The following is a 21,870-nucleotide window of genomic DNA, read 5'->3' on the forward strand; positions in this document are numbered from 1 at the left end:
TGTTGCAATTTCTGTTTTGTATTGTATTTGTATTTTACCAAGTCCACCACCAGGTAGAGCAACAGCACTAAATGTGTGCAGTATTTCATGCATGATAACTAGAAGATGCCTAGTGCGTGACTGCCTCCTCCTATATTGTTTGAGCTCATTGTAATTTCTAATCTCTACAACGGAGTGGTGTGCCAAGTCGGTGCTTTCTAGATTTTCTCAGCCAAGTCTGATGCTTAGTAAAATTCCAGTGGGTGCGCGCAGAAAGGAGAGTCGCTCCGTTATTTTGATTTTGGGACTGTTTTGACGCAAAGTTCCACAATAAGATGGAAGACGTGCAGGAGAAAGGCCCTGAAGGGGATTTAAAACTTCAAATTGAGCGAGTAGAATGCAAGAGCATCACAAACGGGGATAACGGTCCCGTTCCCCCTACTCGCGTGTACGGGAAGCGCTGGGCGATAGTGTTGCTGTTCAGTGCGTATTCCCTGAGCAACGCGTACCAGTGGATCCAATACGGCATCATCAGCAACATATTCGTCAAGTTCTACCGTGTGGATGCGTTCGCCATAGACTGGCTGTCCATGGTCTACATGCTCACATACATCCCGTTTATTTTCCCCGTCACATGGCTGCTGGACCAAAAGGGGTTGCGGCTCACTGCGCTGTTGGCCAACGCGCTCAATTGCTTGGGGACTTGGACCAAAGTGGCCAGCGTTGGGCCTGGCCTATTCTGGGTCACCATGCTGGGCCAGGTTGCCAGCTCCCTGGCTCAGGTGTTTATTCTTGGAATGCCCTCTCGCTTGGCTTCAGTGTGGTTTGGTGCGGATGAGGTCTCCACTGCTTGTTCCATTGGAGTCTTTGGGAATCAGGTGAGTTTGGGTTTGGACCTCCATTTGTCTTTCTGACAATGTTATTTATTGTGATTTTTGCTGGGTTCTGGTTCCTCACTCTAGATCAGGGGTGGTAAACAAGTGGTTCTCGAGCCGCATGCGGCTCCCGGCCAAAATGAATGCTGTTCTTTGCTTGAGTTTGACTTTAATTGTTTTAAAATAAGAACATATGTATGTTAATATGTAAGATCGAAGCCGAGGGCTAATTTCCATCTTTAGTCTAGTTTCTTATCATATTTTGTGTATACTGTGGCTCTTTGCCTTGTTTCAAGGTTCTCTTATTTTTATTCTCTCCTACAAAACAAGCACATTCATCAGGGATGATTAAAAACTATTAAGTTACTATTAAGCATTTTTTTAATGCTGCTTTTGATGTAAGGTGTGGCTCTTTGGCACTCACCGTTGATTTTTTTTTGCACTTTGTGTCTAACTGCCACTTCAGCAAACTGTTTAAATGGCTAAAGAACAAAACCAAAGCCTTTCAAATACCAAAATAATAGCCATCCTTAAAATACAGTAGTGTAGTAAGTAAGTATCCATATCATTTCAACACTGCCTACCAATGTTGTGGGGTGCTGGAGCCTATCCCAGACCGCAAAAGGCAGCCTACATCCTATACTGTTAGTTTATGTAGCCACACAAGAAAAAAATAATAAAACCCAAAAAGTATGATCCACCTGGATTTATTAATTCATTGTTTTGGGGCTAGGGTTCCATTTCAGATCGGTCCTCCTGTGTGACGTATTCACATTCTCTGCGTGGGTTTTTTCCGGGTACTCCGGATTGCTTCCACATTACAAAAACATGCATGTTAGGCTGGTTGGACTCTCTAAATTGCCCCTAGGTATGAGTGTGAGTGTGAATGGTCACTACTCGATCCAGCCCCATCTGCAACCCTAGTGAGGATAAAGTGGTTGCGAAAATGAAAGAATTAATAAATACATGAATGGATAAGTGAGTATTTATTTATTTGCTTAGGGATTTAGAACTATTTCCTCGATGTTGACTGAAAAAAAAGTATGAAAATGAACGAGACATTTTCATTTCAAATATGAATACCGTGGCTATTTGTTTTGACGCTCAAATGGGAAATGACGTGGAAGTTTATTTTCGCTCAAGGTTTCCATCTTGCGCCCATTCGGCGCTGGTGTACATTAAATACGGCTAAATGAAACAATACTGGCACTTCAGGTAGGTTAACTCAATACATTTTAAAATGTGTTTTTGTGCTACTTTTTTCACTTGATCTAAGTTTTGGCATGTATATGGATGAGTCTTATGTGCATTTTCGGCACTTCCCTGAAGAGGACATAAAGGCATGTTGTGCAAACGGGGTTTAAAAACAAACTGTTATACTGGCATTGAGCGTAAATCCTCGTGTGACAAGCACTTTGACTTTTCATCATCGCACAGCAAAAAAAGTATTGGAATTAATCATCGGATGGCGAAAAAGACTTTTGAAACTGCAAAACTTCAGATTGAAACTTTACCACGGTACTTTGCTAGCTTCAATGAAGAATAGCGTGACTGTGAATGAAGTACTGTAGTACAGTATTCATTTAAGACTGACAGAATGGGCGTAGCCCCGCAATCCAAAATTTAATATTTTTCATTAAAATAGACAGATATCGTGGATTCATTATTATATTCATCTGTATGAATAATTTATTGTTTACACACGCATGAAATATATTGGTTATGTGTGCATCTGATTGATTTAGTAACTATAAATTTACCCTGGAAAACACATTCGGTAGTGAAATGATGATACATGATCCGTTATTGTATTTGGTCCAAATTACATCCATCACACTAGTTCAGCAACCTGTCACTCAAACCAGAGACTATACAATATATAAAATATGAAGCAAAAACTATACACCTATGACCCTAATAAAAATAATAATGGATGGATGGATAGTGTCGATGTATATTTATACTGTCATTTGTACAAATGCATGAAAAATATCCTGCATCCTATACTTTTTCATTCACCATCTCTTATATTGCACATCATTTTGTTTTTTGGGACAGTACACTGCTCTGGATTAAAAAAACACAAGATAAAAACCCTCTTTGCCCCTCTGGCAAGGAATGCTCTCCTCCTTTAGTTTTTCCCCATTCCTGAAAACATTCCGGGTCAACTTTAAAATGTTTTAAGAGCTTTTTCTCTCAAATGCGGTTCATTGCTTACAGCAGTACTTTCTTTTCAACTCCAATGCAATCTCAAGCTTTAAAGACACTGAGTAAACTATACAGTGTGTGTGTGTGTGTGTGATAACACACAATCATAGCAAAACAACCATACAAGTTTCTGCTACCAAATTGGGGCACTGCATCCTTTTAATTGGAATCTAATATTTAATATTAAGGGAAATAACTGTATAGTATAATAAACCTTGTTGAGATATATCCATTTATTCTTACGCTATTTGTTGATAATTGTATGTACTATGTGACTGACTGGTCAAACCCTTATTGAACCAGCATATGACCTGTAAAGAAACCACTGCTACTTCAAACTATAAGTGACACAGTGACTGTCCGTTTCAGTCATGCCTCTAATGCAGCAATTTTTGCAGACAAAACTGGATTTTCAGGCATAACCAGCCAGTTCTTTGAACATTCTTTAAAGTCAATAGCCTGTCCTGAATGTGCAATGTGCAAAGTGTGTTATTGCATGTAGAAATTATAACCCTAATACAATTCCTCCATCAACCCTGACCAAAAAACAGAATATGTTGGTCTTTGACCTTACTTTTTTTTTTTTTACCTTTAACTAACCATATTCTGTTGAATATGCACTATGGGTCATTCTCAATCTGAGAGTCATATGCTGTGTTACGCAATATACAGATAAACTGAGCTCGCAAGACAATGTGGGATGAAACTGAAAAGGAGGAGTTTGAGCTATTCAGTGACACTCACATAAAACATCACTCACATGAGCAAAGAGGTGTAATCTTATGAACTTTGAGTCTGTGCACAGGTAGAATGCAATATAATTTTTTAAGCGCAGTTTTCCAGGGCTTCTCATTGGAAAACTGTAATCTTTAAAATGCATCAATTCCTCCACTTTCTATTGGACAATTCACAGGTGAGATGGAGCTTTGGAATACACTAGAACCACTCACTAGCCAACTGAAACTCAGCCTTGAGTTACCTAGTCAGCAAAGGAAACAAGCCTTCTTGCTCAAGGGCAACTTAGTTTTTTCTCTTTAGAAAAAAAAAGTGCTATACATGTTGACTAGGAGAGGACTGTCAGGTAAATGGCTGCTGTGTTTACACACAGAACTGTTTGCTTTTCTCTCCAGCTGATCACAGAGGGCTGAAAGAGGTGGGGAGCAACATGAGCAGTCAGGAGGAGCTCTGTCATGACTGGATGGACAGTCATGATGGATCCGCTCCAGCTAGAAAAACCAGAACCTGTTTCGGAGGGTTAAATCGCCATCTCGCTCTGGGAGACGGTAACCTCTTATCAGACTCGTCCATTCAGGAAAACGCTCAGCTCTTCCCGCTCATGGAGACCAAACTGTACACGCGACGTTGGGTCATGCTATTTCTCTTTTACATCTATTCCATGAGCAATGCCATGATGTGGCTGCAGTATGGGATCATCAGCAACATCATTAAGCACTTTTATGGTGTTGGTGACCTGGCTATCAACTGGCTCTCCATGATTTATTTCTTCACCTACATCCCTCTCATCCTGCCTGTCATGTGGTTGCTGGACAATCGAGGCCTCAGGGAAATAGTTATGGTGGGCTCCGCCTTCAATTGCATCGGCGCTTGGATCAAAACAAGCACGGCTCACCCTGGCTCATTTGGTGTGACCTTCCTTGGTCAGTTTGTTTGTTCTGTGGCAACTGTTTACGTCCTTGGTATTCCTTCCAGACTTGCCTCTCTGTGGTTTGGACAACAGGAGGTATCCACGGCCTGTTCAATTGGTGTTCTGGGAAACCAGGTGCGTCCACATCAACATGTAACATAAACGGCAAAGGGTGTGTGGGAGTGAAAGAAATTGAATTATCTAAAGCCTTTTTAAACAACTTGATTCCATTTTTCCCAAACCTTCAGGGAATGCTGTAGAATGTACAATATGAGATAACAAGCCCCAGTATCTAAAATATTAGACACCACTGTTTCTGGTATAAAATAATGGCTATAAAATAATGGCTATAAGATAATGGCTATAAGATAATGGCTATAAAATAATGGTTATAAAATACTGGCTATAAAATCAACAATGTCAATAGAAAAGGCATTGCTGTTCTGAGTTTAGTTCATGTTTTTCTCACCATCTCGCTAGTTTATTTAAAATTAGATTAAGTTAAGGATATTGTTGGCCATTGCACAACATTCCACCTTGTCCAAGGCTTTGCCTATACAGCATACAAGTCAGTACACCTGTATGGAGTTTGCATGTTCTCCCCCAGGCCTGTGTGGGTTTTTTCCAGGTACTCCGGTTTCCTCCCACATCCGAAAGACATGCATGGTAGGCTGATTGGACACCCTAAATTGGCCCTAGGTATGAATGTGAGCATGAATGGTTGTTTGTCCCCTTGTGCCCTGTGATTGGCTGGCCACCAATTCAGGGTGTTCTTGCCTCTGGGCCAAAGCCAGCTGGGATAGGCTCCAGCACCCCCTGCAACCCTAGTGAGGATAAAACGGTTCATAAAATGACATGAGATGAAACTACAATAAGTCATATTGTCATTATTGAAAGATACTTCATTGGGGTTTGGGTATGATCGTAATGCTCTTTTCATGGAAACTAACTCCTATTGTATATTAGTCCTGTTTCTTCTGATCTTGCAAGTATACCGTAGATACATTGAAAAAATAAATGTACATCCTCAAAAGATGCCAAAATTAACTGTTCTCTGAAGTAAATGCCTCCCTTGTTTGTGGTAGCCTGTTTGACCATACACTCTTTACCGGTGATTGTAATGCATGTTTTTGTTTTTTTTGACTTGTTTTTACAGCCTGCTGGGATGGATTAAAGGATGTATTGTCATTGATATCCATCGATTGTTATTCATATTAGGTGGTTGGTTCTAAGATGTTTAGATGAAATAGCTCTCACAAAGGAAAAAAAAGATTGGTTGTCCATTAGAGATTCTAAATCATAAATGTTTAATAATCTAGTGCCTAAACAGATTATGACAATACAGGGCCATTTTGAATGTAGTTGAAAATGTATAATTTTTAGTCATTCATAATATATGATCCATTGTGAATATATATATATATATATATATATATATATATATATATATATATATATATATATATATATATATATATATATATATATATATATATATATATATATATATATATATATATATATATATATATATATATATATATATATATATATATATATATATATATATATATATATATATATATATATATATATACAAATAAAGCCACTAAATTGGTTTAAAGTGATTTTTCTCTTTTAATAATGAGGCTTTCAATTTTCTTGTTGATAGATGAACCATACTTTAGGAGTGAAAAAAAACTTGATTTCCACAAAGTTTTGTTCTGTTGAAATAGCTAAAATATTCTAAATTATTATTCAGGAAGTGATGAAGCTCAAGCCTTGGTGGGATTTGCCTTCCCTAATTTATTTTTCCTATTTTTTGTTTGTTCTCCCCCACAGATGGGCATTGCAATTGGATTTTTGATTCCTCCTATCCTCGTGCCAAATGTAGACGATGTTGAAGAGCTAGCACACCACATTAAGATCATGTTCTACATCAGTGCTGGTGTGGCCAGTGTAATTTTCATCCTGGTGGTTATTGGTAAGTCCTCAACAGAATAATCAAGTTGTTCCCATTTTGGATTTTTGTCCAGCAATGCAGTATTTTTAATTTTCTAATGTCAAATGTTGTGATGGAAATGAAGAGGAAAGTGTTCTGCTTAAGACCTTTTTTTTTCTGTATATGTGATCTGTGGGGCTGCAATATCTCTGTGTCCATTAATGCCGTAAAGTCGGCTATTTGATGGATATGTTCTGGCACAATGTACAAGACAAGCAGAGATCACAAGTTATGTAATTGTTGTATGAACTTCAATTCCCACTCAACCACAGTGATGATCTGTATAGACCCTGACTGACAATGAATTTTATTCTAAAGCTTGACAGATAGCAAATTTGGAAATCAAGGAACTATTCACACTCACTTTGTGAGTGCCTTATGACCCATCCAAGGTGCTGTCTGCTCTGCATTCTCTCATAATTCTGAAATAGGCTAATTGTTATAATTAGACAAGCAGGATAGACCAGGTTTCTGGAATATTTTTGGTTAATTTGAAATTTCAATTGTGTGGCTTGTGAATGAAATATTAAATTGAATTTAAAAGGATATCTATTGTCTATATCTACCCTTTGTGTCCCTTTAATACTTAAACTGTTTGCAAAGGGCTATTAAAATGTCAAACGAGCTAATAAAACAATAAAAATTCCAGAAAAACAAAGGAGGAACACTGACACTTTAACAAGAATGCATTCCGCATAGATAATTATTATTTATAAGTGAACTTTTGAGACTTTTGAGCTTTTTACTGATGACCGTGGTCATCGTCAACATCATAGTTGTCACTCTTCCTTAAACCGCTCAGTTTTATCTCAATTTTAAATGCTGTAGTTATGCAAAAACGTGATGCTATTTTACACACCCAACAATTTCCTCATTGGTCTGTAACCTCTGTTCATGTCTTCTGGTGATTGATGACCATCCAATGCCAAAACTTGACCACAATACTTTGAACTACGTTGTCATATTTATTGAATGTGTTGTTTCTAGTGTTCCAAGACAAACCAGCACTCCCTCCAACACAAGCCCAGGCTCAGGCTAGATGCATACCTGCAGAGAGCTACTCCTATATGGCTTCAATTTGGAGACTGTTGCGGAACAAGCCGTTCATGCTGCTAGTCGTCAGCTATGGTCAGTAATCATCCTGTGTAAAATATGATGTAACTCGTTTTAATCATACACAGTGAAAACTGCATTGTGGTCATTTGCAGGACTGAATGTTGGCTGCTTTTATGCAGTGTCCACGCTTCTAAACCGAATGATTATTGAACACTATCCAGTAAGTCTGCTGCTATTGCTTTTCCACTTGCTTTATTTCAGATTTATTTATAGTAGCTTTTATTTCCTATTCAGTGTTTTCCAAGCATCGTTTTGTAGTTTTTTTCTTCTTCTTTAGACTGTTGATACCTCTTTGCCAGGAAACTGAGAGGGCTATTGTCTTACCTTGTGGGTTTTACAGATAAGTTGCTACAGTAGGCCACTATTTACAGAAATGTGTTTATCTTCTTAGGGCGAGGAAGTGAATGCAGGTCGGATTGGGCTGACCATTGTCATTGCAGGCATGGTGGGATCCCTCATTTGTGGAATTTGGCTGGACAAGACTAAAACCTACAAGTAAGTTCTCTAAAATGGGTGAGTTTTAGAGTAAAGTAAGTCAGTCTTAAGTAAGTTCTCTAAAATGTCTACCTTTGCAAAACAAGTATGCATGGACTGAATTTGTATTTTAGTGTTGGAAAAGAATGATTACGTTTTCTTTTACAGTCTTTGCAACATTAAACTGTTTCTAGATTTGTCATCTTTAAGCTCTATTTAGTTGAGTGGTAGTAGAGGAGAGCGGAGTGTCATCAAAGAGTATTCAAGGGATGTCATTAAGACTCCCAACAGGTCCATAACTATTGAAATTGTACATAAAATTAGTGTATGGAACGGTTTGTAACTGTATAGTTGAAACTGATGACTCAAGGGTTGGAGGGGAAGTATGACTGAATGGAAAACAGTAGTCGAAACCTGTTGTCTTGATCTTGCGACTTGTTGGAATACAAAATTAATAATGCCTTAGTGGAGACATTACAAGTCCTGAAGAACATAATTCCTGGGTAATTTTACCATGCAAATTCAAACCGGGGGCAGAATCAACATTGGAAGGCAGCTGGAGATGAGAGAGAAAGGGAAAGGATAGCAAATCCGACATATAAGCATCTTGTTGGAGCAGATTTCCTAAAAACACATTAAGGGGGTATGACTGAATCATATCTTACCCTAATGGGATCGATCTACGAATTGTACCTTGGTGATCGGTGTGTTGAGCACCAATGTCATATCAATTATTTGTTTTATTTGATGTACTTTAATGGGTCTGTGCTATAGCAAAAGCTCATGTAAAAGTAGTCTTCTTGTGTAAATGTTGAATCATGATTTCACAGGGAGCTGAGCTCAGAGAAGTCTATTGATGTGGATGTGAGGGGAAATCACTAGGAGAACTGAATTTTTGTTCTGATGTCCCTTTCTGCTTATCTGAACTGACAGGCGTGGTTGGCTATTGTAGTCCTAATATGTCTTATCTACACTAGTGAGCTTTCCTGCTCTAAACTTTGAAATTCCTTTTAGGTGTTCAGTTTCAAATGTGAACATTTGTTTTCAAAATTCGTCTTTTCAGACTTTAGAAATGTAATTGAGTGGGTAAAGGTCTAGGGAAGCATAAACGATATAAACACATAGTAAAGATGGACAAAATAAATGCCTCAGATTCACCACATGACAATGGAATGCCCAGCTGTCACAACAGCCAGGTCCAGATTTATTTGTTGACATTCCCCTGTTGTCTTAAAGTACTGCATGTGTGAGAGAATGAATCCAAGGACGACATTATATTAACAAACCATTCTTTTACGCATGGTTGTACAAGAATCTAGTAGACCAGAATAAGCTTGCTTGTGCATTTCAGGATTTAAGTTTTGGCAAGCTTTATTGAACATGTCATTTAATGACATTTAAATCCAAGTTTCTCAGAGATTTTAAATGTTCTCAGTTTTATTTTAAGATGGGCCATTGATAATCTTAAAAAAAACTGTAAAAGTAGTTGTGTTTTTTTGCATAAAATTTAAGACTTTATATGCACTCCTAATATTTGAAAAGTCATCCCATTTTATTGCCAAATGAATGTGATTGTATGCTAGAGGATTGAAGTTCTCTGAGCAGCTTTTGCCTAAAAATATGAGCCAGCTCACATGATTCAGATCTACATTTTTGTCAAATCAGATTAGAGAAGAAGAAAAAATAACCTTGATTTGTACCTTTCCTCTGAAATGCTAAATATTCACTCTTCCCTCTTATTAGACAGACCACGCTGGTCGTGTATGTCCTGTCCCTGATCGGTATGGTGGTGTATGCTTCAACACTTAACCTGGGCCACTTGTGGGTGGTTTTTGTCACAGCTGGAGTTTTAGGGTGGGTATTTATTGCAGAAACTGTTGCACATCATGGATAGAAATGGAAACATCATTTAAAAATTATAATGTCAATAGATTGCAAAAATAACAGATAACCAAACATTTGGTTCTATAAATTCCCATAAATCCCCATGCTTTGAAGATTACAAAGTATCATCTTGATTTATCTCGTCATTTAATGAGTAAACTTTTAAAATGTTGCAATGAATCTTAAGTCATTTCATATTCGTTTTGATTTCAAGAGTTTTAATTTTGTTCCTACAGCTTTTTCATGACAGGATATCTTCCTTTGGGTTTTGAATTTGCAGTAGAGCTCACATACCCAGAATCAGAGGGAACCTCATCTGGATTACTCAACTGTTCAGCTCAGGTTATTACACTTTTCCTTCACTCTCAAAAAATAAACATGACATTATAAGCATTTTACCAATCTGATTGCATTTCAGATCTTTGGAATCATCTTCACTATCGGCCAGGGAAAGATTATAGACACATGGGGCACTTTGGCAGGAAATATTTTCCTGTGTGTTTTCCTGTTAATAGGTGCTATCATGACAGGTACAGTAACATTTCCAATCAATTACTAATTTATCATTCTTGGTTAATGGAAAAACGTTTTGAAACGTCAATGCTTTAATTTTTATCCAAGTAAAATACTAAAATACTGTTTTACAAAGAATAAAAAAACATTTTTTTCCTTTGTAGAATGGCAATTTACACTGTAATCATCCATTACTCACATATTCTAAAGAATAAGGCCACCATCTAGTGGTAGAACCGAAACAGTTCATCTCTATTTTCCCTTCACCCCATTAATTGCCAAACCGTTCCCTTTATCGATTGTACAAGATTTTACTCATGTATCACCACTGGGCCTTAAAGATTAGCAGGTTTGCTTCTCATTTGTGAGGTTTAATGTTGGAATCTAAGCAGTATTTTTGCATGGGTTTGCAATGTGAATTTTAATTGTTTTTATTTCTTTATTGGAGAGAGACATAAAACGATAACATATTTTCTGAATTACAGGATTCATTAAATCTGACCTCCGGAGGCAAAAGGCCAACGCACAGGCTGCTGGACCACCAATCAGTGTAAGTGCAATATATTGTCGATTAAATTCACTGCATCCTCAGCATGGTCAAAACAAACATTATCTCTGAGAACACTGCTTTCAAAGCTTCATTAATGCACTTTTTAAACTTGGCGCAAATATAAGCTCCCAGCATTCCCCCATTTCTAATCACCTAACGGGCATGAATAATACCCAAGTGTTATGCAAACATGCATAACAATATTTTTTTGTTTCTGTTTCACTGTGTATTTATTAAACCCATCAACTTTAGCATTGAAAATTAAATTAATTCATCAATTAGTTGATTTTTGATTGAAATATACAGCATCCCCCTGCATACTGGCAAGTCTCTGCCTGGGAATTACTCTAGTTTCTGTTTGTTTTTTAGGGTGAACCTAATCTGTTATGTATTGACCTATTCTCTGTTTTTGAGCATAGCTCAAAGGCCAGTACAATACATACAAAATGTTGAACTGTGGCACCACCAATTTTGCTAGTCCAAAGAATAGTTTAATGGAAACATATTTTTTTCTCATATACTGGCATCTTTAGGGAATCACAGCCATTACTGACTAAAGGCATTAATTTCTTGCCATTTTTTTTTTTGCTATTTGGGGAAGGGTTTGGTTCCTATTCGGGGATGACTGATGATGATTTAATGTGATTCAGTGAAACAACAAACAAAATTACTAAATGAGCTTTTAAAAATCGTTCTTAAATGAAAGTAGGACACAAAACGAAGTACCAAAAATCCTGCACACGCACCTAAGTATTAAATAGTTAAAACATCAAAACTAATTTAATATCACTGTAGTGTTCTAATGGACAGGCAGCATTGCTTTTGTTTGTGTGCATGTGTTGTTGGGATTCCATTTCTGCTAGTGCCCGTGCTATTGCATGTAGGGTTCTTTTTAGCCCCTTTTAGACACATGACACCAAAGTTATTATTCCAGCCTGCAGAATCAGAGTCATCCGTTCAGGACTATGGGGGTACATCTTGTGGGAGCCCCTGGCAACAGCAGTCCTGACATAATAATGTGAACTCACTAAAAAAACAAAACACACCTGCCAAGGTAGGGGCATATTCTAATTTCCATTGGGTAGAATTGTTTTCAATTTGTTTTCAACTATAGTGCTTACACTATTAAAGTACTAAACTGCATAATGACAGAAATGTCTCTTAAGTTTTAAGATAGCAACGCATTGACACTCATGTTACCATGAGCAGAGGAAACCTTTCCATAACTTATTTTTAAAAGAGCAGCAATAACACAACCATACTTTATAGTTTAGCTATCATGTGTAATTCACAGATGAGTTCAAAATTACATTTTAAAGTTTTTTTTCCCCATTTTTAAACCGTTGGAAAATAAAAAAAGCCAAGGATCCTGTTTATAATTTATTGTACTTCCTTTCTGTTTTACCAGGACATGGTTACTGACCAAAATAAAATCCTTCCTCCCATACAAATCCAGAAAGAAGGAAAGATGCTTGAATAGAGGAAGGAAATGTGGGTATACATTCCTCTGTAAAAGCCTTGGTGAGGTTGAATGGTCGCTGCACCAACCAATCAGACTAAGGAACTGCTGTGCCATGAGGAAACCCTGTAGACTCAACACACCAATAAAAACACCTACATCGCATGGATCCCAAACCAAGCACAAGAAATCAACCAAGCACTTCCAATTCACTAAGAACATCAAATGCCTCCTTCACTCTTCTGTTTTTACCTGTATTGTAAGTGGACTGTGTGATTACTGTATCTTCTACTGTAAGTATACCGTGTGATTCCCGTATCAACTACTGGTGTGCTACTCTTACAGTACTTTTTTTTTACTTATCAATGTTGTAAGTACATTCAAGTTCATCTTCTGTACCGTGCATCATCGTAAGAGTTGCGAGGGGTGCTGGAGCCTTTCCACTGACTTCAGGCAAAATGAACACTGCACACTAAGACTGGTCGCCAGTCAGCCGTAGGGCACACAGAGAGACAGACAACCAGCCGTACTCAAAATCATACTGCCACCAGTGGGAATTGAACCTGCCAGGATCTGACAAAGGAATAAGAGGTTTCTCGGAATGTCCCCCAAAATCAATTGGAAAGATCCAAAATTTACCAGAAGTGACCTGTCAGTACCCAAAATGTAAAAAAACAATCAATTCATTGCCTGAAAATGATGATGATAGATGTCCAATGCACTTGTAATGGCTATTGATGTTCATCAGTGCCACTGATGAAGTAAGTTTAACACCCTGTAAGCTTTGTCCTTCCCTTGAAGTAGCAGATATAAAATATAATAACTGAAATCTTCATCGTTATATAGCAGTGAATGGAATAATTTGTTTTGCACAAAAAGTATATATCAAATATTTCATATGTGCTTTACTTCTAAATGTATCATAAAGTGATACATGCTGTTGAGAGTTTAATACTTTTACCTTTTGTGATTTTTTTTCTTTTACAAAATATGTTGGTGGTGCTAATTTACCATTTCATGTCATGTTTTCAGATATTACAAAGATGTGAAAAGCTCTGACAATCCTTGAGATTTCTAACAGAAAATAAATGATTCTTATTCAGGACTTCCTACAATATTTGATTCAAGTCAAGTGTTTTTTTATGAAATTAAAATTCGAACTTGAATGAAGGAATGGTCTATATACATTTATCAAACACCTAAATCTTGAACTTTGCAATCTTATCCACATGTTAGGTATAAGTAAATGTGTGTGTAGAGTTCTGACAAAGGTTACTTTTGTCGGATATAATGTAAGATGACATCTGGGAAGCAGCACACTGCGATTAATCAGAACATGCCTTGCAAAGTCTCGGTCATTCAGTTCCGTTTCTTCTGGTGCGCTCCTATTTCCTCTGGAGTCTCTGGAAAACACTGGAATCCAATCAACATCCCTATGATGGAAAAACCTGTGGAAGAAAATGCAGCAATTACCTTTTGTAACAAGCCAATTTTAACAATTACAAATTGAGTAGATTAGTGTTGAACAAGAAGAGTAACCCGGTAGCTTATACTTACTGGCTACAATAAGAGGTGCCATGACTCCGATGGTGAGTGGTGCAGTTTTGTAGATGAAGGCCTCCGACAGAAAATGACCCAGTGCCAACACAAATGTCCATAAAGTGATGTGATACAACCTGCCAATGATGCACAAATGACACTCTAATCATGCTTGACCACTAAAATAAGCAACAGCAATGCAACTTTAGCCAAAAATTCATCTTACGGTCTGTTATGTATATCAATGGCACAAGCACAGCGAATGATGGATGAAAGCAACGTCCAAATGCCGAATGTTCGAGCTTGAAGACCATTGACTAAAGAAAAGTGAACAGAAGCATACTGTAAAGGGAAATCAGCAACTTCATGTGTGGAAAAGGAAGTAAAAAAAAAAAGTTTACACATTTTCTGTCTGTAACTGCAGTATACCAACCAATAAATTCATTCATTTTCTGAATGGCTTATATTCACCAGGATCGCAAGGGGTGCTGGAGCCTATCCCAGCTGGGCATGTGGCGCGGGACACCCTGAATTGGTGGCCAGCCAATTGCAGGGCACTAGGAGACGCTCACACTCATACCTAGGGGGCAATTTAGAGTGTTCAACTAGCCTATCATGCATGTTTTTGAAATGCGAAATGAAACCAGAGTACCCGGAGAAAACCCACCCAAGGACCGGGAAAACTCCACACAGGAGGAACAGAAATGTAAAAACATAGTTTAATCAAAATGGATGTTAATATATTATAATGAGTTGCCATGAAACAATCATATTTCAAATTTTCTTACCAAATTCTGGTGTGCCGGTGTAAAGCTTCTCGGATAGGAAGCTGTGATCTCTGAAACTTTGCACGGTGTTTCCCATTGCGATGACTGCAACCATCAAAAGCCAACTGCGCAATACGTTTAGAAAGCGACTCATCTCTGCAGCACCTTTATTAGAGTAATAACTGCAATTAAAATGCATAGAAGCACAAACATTTATTTTGGAAAGTATCAGCTCAATTGCATACCTGCACTGTTTTTACCTGGACGCAGTGACAGACAATCAGACTGAACACTAATGTTTTCTTGAATCGTTGCTTTAAACAGGGGATGTCTTCTATAAAATATCTATGCAAATTGTTCCTCAGAGGGGAAAAGAAATACTACGATGTCTTTCTCCAGGTAGTTTCATTCATAGAAGGCAGCTATATAAGGCTAGATGAGCATTGCAAACGACGGCGGCGTAGTCAACTGGTAGTCATCTTGCGTCAGATAAGTCTTCGTTGGCTCAACAACAACGGTAGTTGGGTGAGTGATTTTTGCCACTAAAATACTCTTAGTTTATAACAAGCCGTATGCACGTGGATGTTAGTCAGTCTGGATGTTGGGAAAATGCTACAGTGTTTTTAAAATGCAATTAATTGATTTTATTAATTTGAAGACTGATTTGAAATTTAACAATATTTATCATATTACTGACTAACGAATGACTGTTCTGATGTATATACTAATGTATTTCATCGGGCAGCTCTGTTGCAAAACGGCCGAAAGTGACGATGCTTGTTCCAGTTAGTTTAAAGCGCAAATTAGACTTCTAGATTTACAAAGAACTTTACATATGTGGTATCATTGGTAGTATCCAATGACAAATCTCACATAATGGTTCTCCTAAATCGTACAATTCATATGATTGGTTAGTGTAAACATTTTAAACCGCCCACTTGTATTGTTAGCCAATCGTACTCTCAAAATCACGTAACTGCCAAAGAGTTCTTCTGCAAGCTCAGATAGTGCTTTAAGCAGTCATTCGTTATGGTTAAATTGACCGTCAGCGGAACGTAACGTTAAACGCAGTACTTTTGTACCGATTTCTGATAAAACTGTGTCATCTTATATATTTAATTATATTGCAGGTCTATTTAAATTTGTATTACGCATGCGCCATTCAGTGTTGCTACTTAGTTGTTGTAGTAACCAGGAAGATTAGCAGCGATGATCAACTCTTCATGGTTATCCATCTAAGCTATTCAGCTTTTAACAACATCCCTGAAATAATGGCAGGTTTAATGCATATTCTCTCTGCAAAACGCCGCATGCATTCCCTTCATTATAGTTTTTTTGATCGGCTCACAACGCACGATATCGACAATGTTTTTATTTTGTAGTTGTCAATTTCTCATGGCTAACACGCATGGTTTTTCCAATTGCATGATACCCGCTGTTAAATACTATCCATTACATGGCATTGCATTATTTTCCAATACAGCCACATATCGCTGCTTATACATTCATGATCAGTGGAGTTGCTCCTTTTTTTGATTCAGACCTATTGTGTTTGTTTTGATTTCCCTTAGGAGGGATGGCATATACTTGATCTCAGTGGGATTTGAATTTTCTCTCTGGAAATGCCATCTGTTTCCCGGGAAAAAGAGGACTCTGAATCCTCACCTGAGGACGAACATGGGTGAGTTTTCAGTTGTTTGCAGTACCTCTTGTACAGGTGTATGACGTCATACATCTATCCATCCATAACAGCATATACCTATAACACATTGAAGCCTGATCATCTTGGAAATGTCACACATTTTCTTTTGCATATCCTAATATATATATTATCCTAATCCTTATCATCACAAGGGTTGCAGCAGGTTCAGGAGGAAACCGGAGTACCCAAAAAAAAAGCCATACAGACCCAGGGATAACATGCAAATTCCACACAGGTGGACTGACCTGGATTCAAACCCAGGCCGATGCACTCACCACGCATCCGCCGGGCCAACAACTGCATTACAGTTCTTGTTTAAAAATGTTTCCACCCCATTCTAAATTGTTCTGCTTTTTAATTCTTAAATCACATACATAGCGCATAATATTTGAATTTCTTAACCATCATTTTTGTCCAATATCAACCACAGATAAAATGGTATCTGATTTATTTTATATCAAACGTAGATGGGGGGCAGCATAGCTTCATCTGGAACTTGAGTTCTTCTACATCAACATGCTGCCTTATCATATTTTCAACTTGATAAACACGCTGTATCTGGCACAGCCAAATAGTGTAACATCATTTGTTAGTACAGTATGTGGGTTTTGTTGACAACTTCCTCCTCATGATGATATTGAAAAAATCTGGCTTATTTGTGGTATGCAAATGTTTTTTTTTGTGTGTGTCTTTTTTTAATGACTAGGAACCGTCATCTCATTGCCTGGAGTGGCCTTAGTAGGACAACCCCAATCTTCCTGTTTTTCCCCGAAGCAATTGTTTCAAATGATAGACCCATATATTCTGGTGGAGGTACTTTCTAGCTCTTCTTGTTATATATAGATAATTATTTGTGAGTAGAGAATTGTAAAGTGGAATCGCATAAATTAAGCAGACACTTATTTGATGCTCACTACCTTGCTGCATAACGTTTTTATATTGTAAAATGGATTTGTTTCAAGCTAATCATAAGATGGTAAAGCTGGGGTAAATAAGGGAAGGAGAAAGCTTTCAGATGATGACACTGTCCTATAGTTGCATGATAATGGTATTGCTGAATAACTCAAAAAAATAGAAAACACAATTTTATATGTGATTTGTTACACTGAGTGAACTCACATCTTGAAATTTGCACATTTTCTATGACATTAGATCTAAAGATATAACCTAAAAATGCTTACTATTGCATTATTTGGAAAAGAATATCGTACAATATGTGTGGTTCATCTGTCCTTTATACAATGATTTGTTTCTTTTGCTAGAGCGATACAATATGACCTTCAAGATTGTGCGCACCGAGAGTCGCCTGGTGCGAGGCATACTGACCAATCATGGTTTCCATGAGGTAATGTTCTCCACAACATAAGGCAAATGTTAAAGATTAGCTTCAAAATGACCATTTGTGCTATTTATGTGAACCTCCTCTGTGTAGCATAACAGGGCTGCTGCCCCCACACCCAAATAATAACGATGTCAAAGCCTGGGAACGCTTGCATGGAAAGAACCAAAAATGACCTCAAGAGCATTAATCTGGTTTCATGAGGCCATACAATCCCCATTATTTCTCTTTCCAAGCAGTTAGAATTAATTCTCTTTTTATTTCATTTCAATGCTTCTTGAGTCCTAGTAACCCATCATCAAAGGCAGACGAGTGTCTACCACAGTGAATGGCCAGAGCCAGACTTTAATAAGGCTTTATTGCAAACATCTGTCTCCTCTAGACATCCAGCTCTTATGTGAATGCAGCCTCCATCCTAATGAATCGCTGGAATCCAGCAAAACAGATTAGCATAATGAGGATGTGAGTTTAGCAATCATTTTGTCAAGCTTTCAGTGGAGCAGGGAGTATTTATAGAGTAATGGGTGACACTGACGTTTACGCCCTACCCAGTCAGATGTAAACATGGTGACATTTTCATTCATCTGTTGTTACGTTCAACTTTGCTGATCTATTCAAACTAGGTGTGTGGTGAACACTAAATCAAATAGATCCAATTCCCCAACCTTCAAAATGAAAATGAAACTATCTTTTTATATTTTTCAGGTTCACCCAAATAGTAATGATTTTAATCTCATGTGGACTGGATCCCACCTGAAACCTTACCTACTCCGAAACTTTCAAGATTTCCAGAAGGTCAACCACTTTCCCAGGTATGAAAAGTCATTCCAATAAGTGTCCTCTCATGTTGTTATTATTCTTATGTTTTCAAAATGAATGAAAACAACAATTTTATATGAACATAATCCATCCCATGAAATTGTGTGACTTTTAGGTTGTTCCAATTTCAACATAAATGTCCTGTTAAAAACCATAAATGATTTCATCCACAGTAAACAAAACTGTAAACATGCAGATTACTTTTTAAGTATAATGTATTGCTGTCACAGAATTATAAAGTTAACCACTACTAATGTGTATGCAGATGTATGATTGATTATAGCATTTTTGTCACATTCAGTGGAAAGTATTTACACAGTTGATCTTTTTTTTTACATTTCATCTACTTTTTATTCATGTACATATTATGGACAATGTTTATATTTTTCCAACACTTTCCCTGTTACTTCTACTACTGCATCACACATTAACTTCAGCCTCTCACATATCCCACTGAGGTTTCTCACATTCCTCATATATCCATATTTACCATATTGAATTGCAGATCTTATGAACTGACGCGAAAAGATCGGCTTTATAAAAATATACAACGAATGCAGGTGGCACATGGATTCAAAAACTTCCACATAGTTCCACAGACCTTTGTACTTCCATCAGAATACCAGGACTTCTGCAGTAAGTTCCATCCTAGTTGTTAATTTCTGTCTATTTTCTTAAAAGAAAGTTTACAGTTACAAACAAAGGTGCGCAATACACATTATAATGTATGGCCATTGACATATAATTTTGCCTTATAAAGACAATGTTATTTTGTAAATGTAATACTACTTATTGTAGTTGCAATCATCCTTTACATTGTTAAAACGAAAATTTAAAAAAAAAGAACTCTTATGACTTCAACATTTTCTTCCATTTGTGCATTTTCTTCTACTTCTGCTTGTATCTCAGATTGTTATGCCAAGGATAGAGGGCCATGGATTATTAAACCAGTAGCATCTTCAAGAGGACGAGGAATTTATTTAGTCAGCAATGTGAGTAACGCAATTCAAAACTTCAAGTTTTTTCCAAGGAGTCACAGCAAAACATTTAATCTGTAAATTTTTGGCTGTTTCATTCACAATTTGGGCATTTGAGAATGATGACAAAGCAACAAAGACTCTTCGATTTATATTTCATATTCATATGTGAATCTTACAGTTAAAAGGAAATTACTGTAATACTAAATTCAGTTTCCAATCAGCAATGGTGTAAAAGTGAGTGTGAATATCTGCCTCTAAACGTGCAGTGAAAGACCGACCAGCAGTCGAAGGTGTCGTCTGACTTTCTCACAAAGAAAGCTGGCTCCAGTTCCTCACAATTGGCTAAGTGCCTTTTTAAGATGAATGAACATATTACACATGTGAAAGTTACTATTCTTCACTGGTATGGGGAATAGTGTGAGGGGAGATTAATAATTAACATTATTGTTGATTCATTGGGAATTGTACTGTACTTAAGTTTCGGTTAAGCAGATGTCGTATGAGTCAGTGTGCGTGCACTCTATTTAAAAGAGCTGTCAACTTGTGCTTGAAATATTAATTAATTTGGTGGAGTAAATTATCCACTTCCAAGGCCTTTTACTTTTTGGATTAGCGCCACAAGATTTTCACTCTCTGAAAACATTTGCACAGTTATTCTTCTGTGGCACTTTTATAAAAATAATGTGCAAGTGATGTTTGAAGAGAAGGAAGATATAGTACAGCATCTACACTTTTTGTGTTTTCTCTGAACTGGAGCCAAGTTTGCGGTTCATCACTTTCCACTTGAGTTTTTTTTTAAGTCAACTTGGTAACCTGCAGCATATTTTTAACCTGATAAAAGACAATATGACCTCTGATGTCACTTCATCTTTTGCGTTCTCTTGATATTTGATCACCATACTTTAGGACAGTGTTTCAAGAATATTTAATATTAATTTATGACACTGTAACAATATAAACACACTTCAACACATGAATACATATAATATATAAAATAAGTACTGCACTTAAGACATTCAGTTTATGTGTTTATCACATACTGTAAGGGTTAAATACTGTATAAGTGAAGTTTATTTAACTTACAGTTACAAAATATCTTTATCCAGACCAAAGTGCTTTACAGAGTACAAATAAAAATAAGAAACAACACAACACTTGTCCTTTTCGATGAGGCCATTTAAAGTTAATAGTAAATATATTCCACATAAGATAAAGAAAAAATAAACCCAAAATTACAATTAATGTGTACATGATGAAGAAGTTAAAGTCACTATAACATGCTTCCTTCAAACATTTAATTCAGTGATCATTCCACTCACCACTAGAGAGAGCCCACATTGCGCTAATTGTCCGCACATATCACAAATTAAAAAAAAAATCAGTTTTACCATGATACTGGAGTGTGTAGTGTAAGGCCAACACATTTGTTTTTTGTTATCGTTTTAAAACAATCATTTTGACAACCCTTGATTTAAAAACATTGTGCATTACTAAGTAATGTTGCAAATACCATAACACATTATAGACTTCGAACAGTTTAAGCCTTTAAGATATATGAGTTGTTACATTGAATATGCAAGCACCAAAGTAAGCTTTTGGTCCCTAAAGTTGATAAAAAAACCCAAAAAATGTCTACCAAACCTGTGACAAACCTAATGATGTTAAAATATATTTTTATTTAACATTTTGCATTATCAATAGCACAAAATGTGTCCAGATTTGGCAAAAAAAAATAATTTCATCTCCAAATGGGGAACCACTACAATGATTAATCATCAGTGCAGTCTTGTGAAAGTGACTTCAACATTGCAACTTTAAAATATAAACATTCAAGATTAAATATCACTGTTTAAAAAAATAACAACTTGACATATGGTTTCTATATCCCACAGCCAAACCAGATTTCAGTGGATGATAATATATTGGTGTCCCGCTATATCCATAACCCTCTGCTTATAGATGGTAAGTAATTAAAATGTGTCCATGTCAAACAAATTGAATACATTTCAAATAGTTTGA

General features: G+C 36.9%; 3 protein-coding genes across 14 annotated transcripts in view; 2 read left to right on the forward strand and 1 right to left on the reverse strand.

Annotated features, from left to right (window-relative positions):
* The first annotated feature begins 143 nt into the window (after positions 1–143).
* On the forward strand, positions 144–13,820 carry flvcr2a (FLVCR choline and putative heme transporter 2a). 6 transcript variants are annotated; one of them, XM_077731867.1, is made up of 12 exons: positions 707–857; positions 4,193–4,842; positions 6,550–6,691; positions 7,697–7,837; positions 7,918–7,985; positions 8,217–8,320; positions 10,043–10,153; positions 10,420–10,525; positions 10,602–10,713; positions 11,182–11,246; positions 12,181–12,300; positions 12,655–13,820. In XM_077731867.1, exons 2-11 carry the CDS (start codon positions 4,228–4,230, stop codon positions 12,253–12,255), a joined length of 1,539 nt encoding a protein of 512 aa, XP_077587993.1. In that variant the 5' UTR covers positions 707–857; positions 4,193–4,227; the 3' UTR covers positions 12,256–12,300; positions 12,655–13,820. The 6 variants fall into 6 exon arrangements, with proteins under 6 accessions (XP_077587996.1, XP_077587993.1, XP_077587992.1 ...); XM_077731866.1 differs by lacking the exon at positions 707–857 and adding an exon at positions 1,976–2,069; XM_077731871.1 differs by lacking the exon at positions 707–857 and adding an exon at positions 2,032–2,069 and having other exon boundaries at positions 4,773–4,842.
* Positions 13,821–13,868: 48 nt separating this feature from the next.
* On the reverse strand, positions 13,869–15,815 carry erg28 (ergosterol biosynthesis 28 homolog). Of its 3 annotated transcripts, none has more exons than XM_077731875.1 (5): positions 15,272–15,815; positions 15,033–15,176; positions 14,471–14,561; positions 14,263–14,381; positions 13,869–14,153 (listed from the first exon to the last, which is right to left on the reverse strand). In XM_077731875.1, the coding sequence occupies exons 2-5, from the start codon at positions 15,163–15,165 to the stop codon at positions 14,065–14,067; spliced, it is 432 nt and encodes a 143-aa protein (XP_077588001.1). In that variant the 5' UTR covers positions 15,166–15,176; positions 15,272–15,815; the 3' UTR covers positions 13,869–14,064. The 3 variants fall into 3 exon arrangements, with proteins under 3 accessions (XP_077588001.1, XP_077588000.1, XP_077587999.1); XM_077731874.1 differs by having other exon boundaries at positions 15,257–15,812; XM_077731873.1 differs by having other exon boundaries at positions 15,033–15,193; positions 15,272–15,811.
* ttll5 (tubulin tyrosine ligase-like family, member 5) overlaps positions 15,446–21,870 on the forward strand; it is a 39,391-nt gene continuing 32,966 nt past the window's right edge. For 3 of the 5 annotated variants that reach the window (XM_077731861.1, XM_077731864.1, XM_077731865.1), the window contains exons 1-8: positions 16,003–16,285; positions 16,583–16,692; positions 17,420–17,526; positions 17,976–18,058; positions 18,758–18,864; positions 19,377–19,507; positions 19,781–19,863; positions 21,744–21,813. In XM_077731861.1, the coding sequence (XP_077587987.1) occupies positions 16,634–16,692; positions 17,420–17,526; positions 17,976–18,058; positions 18,758–18,864; positions 19,377–19,507; positions 19,781–19,863; positions 21,744–21,813 (640 nt within the window). In that variant the 5' untranslated portion in view covers positions 16,003–16,285; positions 16,583–16,633. Of the gene's footprint in view, positions 15,537–16,002; positions 16,290–16,582; positions 16,693–17,419; positions 17,527–17,975; positions 18,059–18,757; positions 18,865–19,376; positions 19,508–19,780; positions 19,864–21,743; positions 21,814–21,870 lie in introns of those variants that run through there. The other 2 variants (XM_077731862.1, XM_077731863.1) reach the window with 2 other exon arrangements.

This window comes from Stigmatopora nigra, chromosome 13 (assembly GCF_051989575.1).
Source record: "Stigmatopora nigra isolate UIUO_SnigA chromosome 13, RoL_Snig_1.1, whole genome shotgun sequence".
NCBI classification, from domain to species: Eukaryota; Metazoa; Chordata; class Actinopteri; order Syngnathiformes; family Syngnathidae; genus Stigmatopora; species Stigmatopora nigra.